The sequence below is a fragment of the Temnothorax americanus genome, unplaced genomic scaffold (genome assembly GCF_048541705.1).
Source record: "Temnothorax americanus isolate GAGA-0224 unplaced genomic scaffold, ASM4854170v1 Scaffold26, whole genome shotgun sequence".
NCBI lineage: Eukaryota > Metazoa > Arthropoda > Insecta > Hymenoptera > Formicidae > Temnothorax > Temnothorax americanus.
Genome location: NW_027509401.1, coordinates 120,284 through 128,376, shown reverse-complemented (window position 1 = coordinate 128,376; position 8,093 = coordinate 120,284). Strand labels below are relative to the sequence as shown.

General features: G+C 47.8%; 2 protein-coding genes across 2 annotated transcripts; both read right to left on the bottom strand.

The window, feature by feature from the left end:
* Window positions 1–1,565: 1,565 nt before the first annotated feature.
* LOC143899312 (uncharacterized) lies at window positions 1,566–3,569 on the bottom strand. Its single transcript, XM_077409531.1, has one exon. The coding sequence runs from the start codon at window positions 3,567–3,569 to the stop codon at window positions 1,566–1,568; it is 2,004 nt and encodes a 667-aa protein (XP_077265657.1).
* A 632-nt stretch (window positions 3,570–4,201) lies between these two features.
* On the bottom strand, window positions 4,202–6,110 carry LOC143899311 (uncharacterized). The gene is made up of 3 exons (XM_077409530.1): window positions 5,812–6,110; window positions 5,481–5,743; window positions 4,202–5,247 (listed from the first exon to the last, which is right to left on the bottom strand). The coding sequence occupies exons 1-3, from the start codon at window positions 6,108–6,110 to the stop codon at window positions 4,202–4,204; spliced, it is 1,608 nt and encodes a 535-aa protein (XP_077265656.1).
* Window positions 6,111–8,093: the final 1,983 nt, after the last annotated feature.

The window sequence follows — 8,093 nt, the reverse complement described above, 5'->3', positions numbered from 1 at the left end:
GAAGGTTATCGGTGTCTTTTTGTAAATTAATAGTGTTATTGTTTTTCTTAATAAACACCATTTCGGCTATTTCTCTCTTTTTAAAATGTTTCTCGTTATGTAGAACTTTGGGACTAGTCCAATTAAACTCGTGATTGCACGAGGTCTTGTGTTTGCTGACCACAGAATGATTACTGGGATGCTTTTTAATATCAGCACGATGTTCTTTGATTCTAGTCACCAAATTTTTTTTGGTCTGTCCGATGTAACATGCGTCGCAATTAAGACAATCGATCTCGTATACAATTTCCATGCGTTTAGCGCTTTCGAGCCTATCTTTGCCTCTATTAATAATACGATCGAGTTTTTTAGGAACCGTATAGACCACGTCGAATCCTTTGTTCCTCAGGGCCTTACTGATACTCTCGCTACAATTCTTTATGTAAGGAATGGTGACAGGATGTTGCACAGTATGAACTTTGTCGTTTCCCGAATCGCGGTTCTTTAAAAGCATTAATCGTCGTTTTATGTATTTGTTATAAAAATATGTCGGATAACAATTATCAGAGAGAATCTCTTTAACAACACGGATATTAATGTAACGTCCTGAGAAGGTGGGTTTTCTGTACCAATTTGTTAACAGATTTTCGCCATCTCTAATAACGTCACATCTAAGAAGTTGATCGAGAGATTGGTCTCAATTTTGCATGTAAAATTCAGACGCGGGTGATAACTGTTAAAAGCCTCAAGCGTGTCATTTATTTTATCACGTGGAATAATTGCAAATATATCGTCAACATATCTCCCGAATATGGGAACCTTGAAACTTAATAATTCAAGGCAATATGTTTCAAAGTCGTCAAACACTATGTTGGCAAGGATAGGGGAAAGAGGAGACCCCCCATGGGACTACCAAAAATTTGATCGTAAATGTTCGCGAAATCGCTGATTAATCCCGGCGATGGAAGCGGGATGAGAAGGACGCGCGTGGAAGGTGTTAACTTAAATATGCACTTTATTTTGTGTAACTCAGACCACAGTCTGAGCCGTCTTTAATGTATCGAGATTGTTACAGTCTGACCTGAGAATCGATGAGCGGTGTATAAAAGAAAAGTCTTTGTATGATCGTTGCAGGCGAGCGACAATTATATCAATTGCCCTCCTCGTGTGGTGAGTCGCCCGTGAGCCGGTGAGACACGTGGCGATCGGCACTCGCGCACATGTGAGCCTGAGTCGTCGTGTTGATGTATCCTGAGTAGAGCTGGATGTGTGGTCGCTTTACATGTTAATGCAGTATCTCAGCAGCTTTAATCACTGCGGTGAGCACTTCAATGTGGATAGTCACAATCAAGATGCACAGAGCACACATCGTGCGTCTGATCACTGCGCGGCCATTTTCACAATTGCCTCGATCGCGAGGAAGACGGTGGCGATGAGCGCGCCCGTACGGGCGCGAACTACCGCGGTGATGCAGAGTCTATATCCGATCGATGCTGCCATCTGATCGGGCGGCGCAACGTTAAGGGAATCTCGAACATTCCGCCCGCCATCAGCAACCTTGTTGATGATTCCTTACTCTTGATCCTTCATTCTGTTGAGATGGGTAGAATTGCAAGCTTGGCACTTGGCCGAGTGAGTGTCGTGGTGGCCGTCTTGAGGGTAACCACCCTGGTGAGTCCATCCTTGCCTGGGTGCAAAGCTGTTACTCTGGCGAGTGGCCACTTGCACGGTGGAGAGCGTTCGTCGGTGAGCAGCACGATGGAATCCACCTTGACGTTGTTGTTGGGATGATGCCACTTAGATATCGCCTGCTGGCGTTGCAGGTACTGGGCCGACCATTGTGCCCAAAATTGTTGAATCCGCTGCTGGATGAGTTGCCATCGAGATAGCCGTGGGGTTGCCAGGTCAATCAGAGATGGCTCGGGTATGGTAGTGAGTAGACCTCCAATGAGGAAATGACCTGGTGTGAGCGCTGAGACGTCTTCCGGGTCGTCACTCAGCGGTTCTAAGGGCCGTGAGTTGAGAATGGCTTCGATTTGAGTAAGCAACGTTGTGAGTTCTTCCGTAGTGAGTAGAGTTTCCCCGATAGTCCGTCTCAGATGAAACTTGACGGATTTCACCACCGCCTCCCACTTGCCCCCCATGTGTGGAGCGCCTGGTGGGTTGAACTCCCATCTGGTGCAATCCTGTTGTAGAATTTGAGCAATTCGTTGATGTTCTTGGAAACTCTGGATGAACATTTTCTTGAGCGCGGCGTCTGCTCCAATGAATGTTGTCCCGCAATCCGAGTATATGGTCTGAGAAATTTCCCTTCTCGCTGAGAATCTTCGGAAGGCTGCGATGAATCCTTCTGATGAGTAGTCACTGACTACTTCGAGGTGAATTGCTGAGGTGGAGAAACAGGCAAACACACAGATCCATCCTTTGTATGTCTTCGCACCTCGTCCTTTCCATGTTTTGATGGTGAGCGGTCCGGCATAGTCAACTCCTGTGTGAGTAAACGGACGTGACGGCGTAACCCGAGAGAGAGGTAGTTGGCCCATCAGTTGATGAGCACGGATCCCCCTCTGCCGAGCACACACGACACACCGCAAGATATGAGACTTCACCGGAGCCCGTCCGCCGATGATCCAGTAACTTTGCCTGACATGAGCCAATGTCAGCTGTGTTCCTCCATGCAGAGTACGCAGATGGGCGTGTGAAATGATCAAGGTTGAGAGCCGGGAGTGGCGAGGCAAAATCGCCTGATGTTTGCTGTCTTGAGCTAGTACTGATTGGTTGAGGCGGCCGCCAACTCGGATGATCCCTTGAGCGTCTATATACGCAGTCAATCGACTGAATGCGTGAGCAGTTGATAGTCTCGAGTTGGCCGTGAGCATCTTGATCTCGTGCGTAACGTATGCCGCTTGAGTAGCCTTAATCCAGAAAAATCTGGCCTCCTCCAAAGCTGAGTACAAATCCAGTGGCGTGCGTCGGCACTTTCCCAGAAGCGATATGAATCTGAAACAAAGAGCTGTTATTTTCAATAACTTGTTGAGAGTTGAGTACCTATATATCAGGTCCCAGTGATATTCCGGTTGAGATGCGGCCGCATGTAGCGCAATGCCAGGACGAGCCTCGTGCGAGTTCAACTCGTCCGAAAGCGCGGGTTGAGATGGCCAAACTCCAGGGGTGAGTATCCACGGTGGTCCCGTCCACCATAATGAGTGACTTTGGAGTTGAGCAGTAGTTAATCTTCGTGAGGCGCAATCGGCTGGGTTGGACGTACCTGGTACGTATTTCCAATGTGCGTTTGCAGTGAGCTCTTGAATTTGAGAAACCCGATTTCTCACGAAATCCTTCCAGCGCGATGCATGAGATTTGATCCACGTGAGTGTCACAACAGAGTCCGTCCACAGGTGAGTTGCTGTGACGTTCAACTTTAAGGTGGCTTGAACGTATTGCATGAGTCTTGAGAGCAGCAGTGCTGCGGTGAGTTCAAGTCTCGGGATGGTGAGCTGATTGAGCGGTGCTACCTTGGTTTTGGAGCACATCAATGAAATCGAGGCGCCATTTGAGCCGTGGACGGTGATAAATACGACTGCAGCCATTGCCAATTGAGAAGCATCAGAAAAGCCGTGAAATTCCACTGACGAGAGGCCCTATGTGGTTTGAGAGGTGCTACCTTGGTTGTACCACCGAGGTATTGAGAGCTGGCCAGCTTGTGAGTTCTTTTCTGATAATGAGCCACCGTGATGAGAGCTGGGATGGCAGTGGTTCATCCCATTGGAGCTTCATGTAGTCAAAGCTCCTGCATGAGCATCTTCGCCTTGATCACCACTGGTGATACAAAGCCCAGTGGATCGAGTTTCTGAGCCACTTCAGACCAAGCGAGGCGTTTGGTGAGATGATCGGTGTGCAACGAGATCCTTGTTGAGAATGTGAATGAATCTTCTTGAGGAAGCTATCGTAATCCGTGTCCTTTGGTTACGCAATCGTCAATGTCGTTTGTGAGTCCTGGTCCTTTTCTGCTTGAACCGCAGTGAGTTCGTATTGATAAGTCGCGTGCCACCTTGCTAATGGGACGCCGCCCGCCATGCACAAGTCTGTTGAGCAGTGTTGAATTCTACTACATGCTGAAAGGTGTTGTCGCCTCCAGAATTGTCATCAACATATCGACCGTTGTTAGGTGATATGGCACTTCATTGAGTTGTTCATCTATCCAGCGAGTCCGTTGTAAATCTTAGTCATCTTCATGCACGTTGATCTGTCTATACATCTTGGTGATGTCCGTGGCAACTAGGTGTCGAAATTGTCGAATCCAGAGCAAGACATCGGTGACGTCTAAATGCAACTTGGCTCCTGTGTGCATGATATCATTGAGTGAGCGGCCTGATGTGGATGCGCTCGAGCCGTTGAATACCACACGTAATTTCGTGGTTGCATTGTCTGGTTTGAGCACTCCGTGATGTGGCAAATAATATTGCGTTTGCTGACTGGAAACGGGTGAGGCTTTCTTCATGTGGTTGAGATCTCGATATTCTGTCATGAATTGGTGATACAGACGTCGATAGTTGTCATCTAGAGAGAGTCTTCTTTGTAAGCTTTTCAAACATCGATGCGCGGTGAGATCCGAGTCGCCGAATGTATCAGGTGATGATTTTAGTGGAAATCGAACTGTGTATCGACCTGTTGAATTCCGTGAGACAGTACTCTTGAAATGTTCTTCACATCTTTGCTCGTCAGGAGTAAGCTCAAGATTGTTGTTCGCAGGCACTTCTTCCTGTGTCCAAAATCTCGACAATAACTCATCGAGAGCATCTTCCCTCTCCTGAATTGATGCATGAAGCACTGCAGCAGATGCTGATGATGATGTGTCGACAGGTCCGAGAACGAGCCATCCAAAAATTGAGAGCTGCGCAATTGGCATCCATGTATCTTGTTTGATGATGTTGGGCTTGATGATCTGCCCATATGAGTCCGCTCCAATGATAATATCCACTGGCCGTGGTGTCAGAAAATCTGGATCAGCCAAGGTTAACTTGGTGAGATGCGGCCATTCCTGTGGTGCAGCGTTGAATGATGGCAGGATGTTCGTTAACGTCTGCAAAATGTGAGCTTGAATAATGACGTCTGATCTTGAGTGAAGTGAGCGGAGCTTAAGCAATGCAATTCCTCGAGTTTGCGTCGCCTTTCCGCCACCAATTCCAGTGATGAGAATGACGGAATGATGACGAGTGATGTTGAGCTGGCGAACGAGAGATTCTGAAACAAAGGCAAGTTTTGAACCTGAATCAATGAGAGGCCATATTCATTGAGTATGAACAGATGAACTGATCTGAGCCAGGGCCGTAGCTAGTAATGTTGAGTGCAATGAGCGGCTAATGATGAGTGAGCGACGATTGCACCATCTTCCTATTGAGCTGACGCAGCTGAGCTGGTGATAGGCTTCGAGGATGAGTCGCTTTGATGTGCCTCATGCAGCATTGTATGATGTCGGTGGGCGCACTTCTTGCACCTACGTGAGCTCTGGTATGAGCGGACGTTGTGACGGCCGAGGCATTTGACCCAAAGCCTCCGTAGTATGACTAATTTTTGTCGATCGTCGGGTGAGAGTTCCCTGAACTTAGGGCATATCACCACGAAGTGCGTGCCGTTACAGCAGTCGCACAGGTACTCCGTTGAGCCGTCTGATGTATTGGTGCGTGCCGGTTGAGCTGCCGCATGATGAGCCATCGAGGTGGGCCTTCCAGTGAGAGCCGCAGATAGTGGAGTTTCTCCACGTCTGTGAGCCGTTGGCTGTCATAAATCACTGCCTTCAAGAGATCGCGATATGTAGGCCATGCCTCGTACACGCCCTTAAAGGACGGGATGTTGATGTCCGGCAATCTCTGCTGAGATTGTGAGGGCTGAGCCGCTACAGGAGCCGTAGTCGGAGCGATCTTTTCCGCCAATGCGCCCTTGAGCTTTGCCAGAGCGCGACGAGCCGTCATGCACTCCTCCGCCTCCACGGCGAAGGCGTCGTTGGAGAAATATTCATGATCAATGAGCGCCGCCGGCCATGAGACCTCGAAATAGGCGTGTTCCTTGAGAAACGCCTTGTTCGCTTCTTCGAGATGCATTGAGATTTGGATGACCTCCTCTAACGGCATGTCCTCTGCACAAGTTGGCAGCGTGTCGCCAATATTCCGCACCGCCGCCAGTCGGTTCAGTTAGGATGAGCTCCGTGGGCAAGCGCACGGGTGAAACCTGGCGTTCCGATGTGCGAGCCGGTGATATTTCGAGCTGTAGCATCATGGTGTCCGTACCGCCCGTACCCGCTTTTGCGGGTTCCGTCATGTTGAGCCGTCCCTGAGCTGCGCACGATGAGAAACCTGAGAAATGTCGAGACACGTATGAGAAACACTGCATGAGGCGAGAACGTTCGAGAGACGCGTTAGGACAACACTACGCGAATCGAGAATCTACAATGTCATGTATTGAGCACGTGAAAATGTCTATGTACACTCGCGGGAGCGCGTGAGCATGTTTTCGTAACACTCGCGAGCGCGCGCGAGAATGTCTGTCCTTCACTCGCGAAAGCGCGCGATAATGTTTACGTGGCATGTCGTGAAGGGCATGCTCTGTTCATATGAGATGTGTCCGAGCTACACCGTAAGTTCCACGCATCCGGCTCGAAGGACCAAATGTTCGCGAAATCGCTGATTAATCCCGGCGATGGAAGCGGGATGAGAAGGACGCGCGTGGAAGGTGTTAACTCGAATATGCACTTTATTTTGTGTAACTCAGACCACAGTCTGAGCCGTCTTTAATGTATCGAGATTGTTACAGTCTGACCTGAGAATCGATGAGCGGTGTATAAAAGAAAAGTCTTTGTATGATCGTTGCAGGCGAGCGACAATTATATCAATTGCCCTCCTCGTGTGGTGAGTCGCCCGTGAGCCGGTGAGACACGTGGCGATCGGCACTCGCGCACATGTGAGCCTGAGTCGTCGTGTTGATGTATCCTGAGTAGAGCTGGATGTGTGGTCGCTTTACATGTTAATGCAGTATCTCAGCAGCTTTAATCACTGCGGTGAGCACTTCAATGTGGATAGTCACAATCAAGATGCACAGAGCACACATCGTGCGTCTGATCACTGCGCGGCCATTTTCACAATTGCCTCGATCGCGAGGAAGACGGTGGCGATGAGCGTGCCCGTACGGGCGCGAACTACCGCGGTGATGCGGAGTCGATATCCGATCGATGCTGCCATCTGATCGGGCGGCGCAACGTTAAGGGAATCTCGAACAGTAAATATTCCCGTTAAAACTAAAGCTAGTGGAGCTTAGAACAATGTCAATAACGTATAAAAATTGTTGTAAAGTTAATTTAGTGGCAGTAGAGATGTGACACCATCGTTTTTTGATACCTTCCATGATAAGCTCCTTCGGGATGTTAGTGAAAAGAGAAGTGGCGTCGAGTGAAATGAGAATTTCGTCGGGCAGAATTTTTAATTTTTTAATGCTTTCAACGAAACACCAACTGTCTTTCATATAAGAACGCGGTTTAGAAATGGAATCGTTCAAAATATTGTGAAGATAACAAGCGATGTTATATAATGGGCTACCGACCGCGGAGACAATAATCCGTAGTGGAAAGCCGTTTTTATGGATTTTTGGTAGTCCGTAGCAACGGGGCAAGTTATCGCACGTGCTGCGTAGTTTTTTGAAAGTATGCTCGTCAATAATTTCATTGTCATACCATGAGCGAACTAAACCATTTTAGTTGTTAGGCGCTTGATAGGGTCACGATCGAGTTTCTTATATGTTGTCTGGTCATTGAGTAAGTCAGTCATTTGTTCTATGTAAGTCGTTCTGTCCATGACAACAGTAACTTGGCCTCTATCAGCTTTTGTGACCAACAGATCGTCGTTATTTTTCAAAAATTTTTTACATTTGTAAAATGAATCCAAAATAAATCTGTCAATGTGATTCACATGTTGTTTATTAGTAAGAAACTCTTGTAATATATTAGAAATCGATAAGCGTGTTTCATTGGCACTATCTTGGTTAATTTTGTGACTATTAAGTTCGAAACTTTTGATTACATGCAAGACAGAGTCAACGCGGTCATTTCTATCACAAAAATTAAT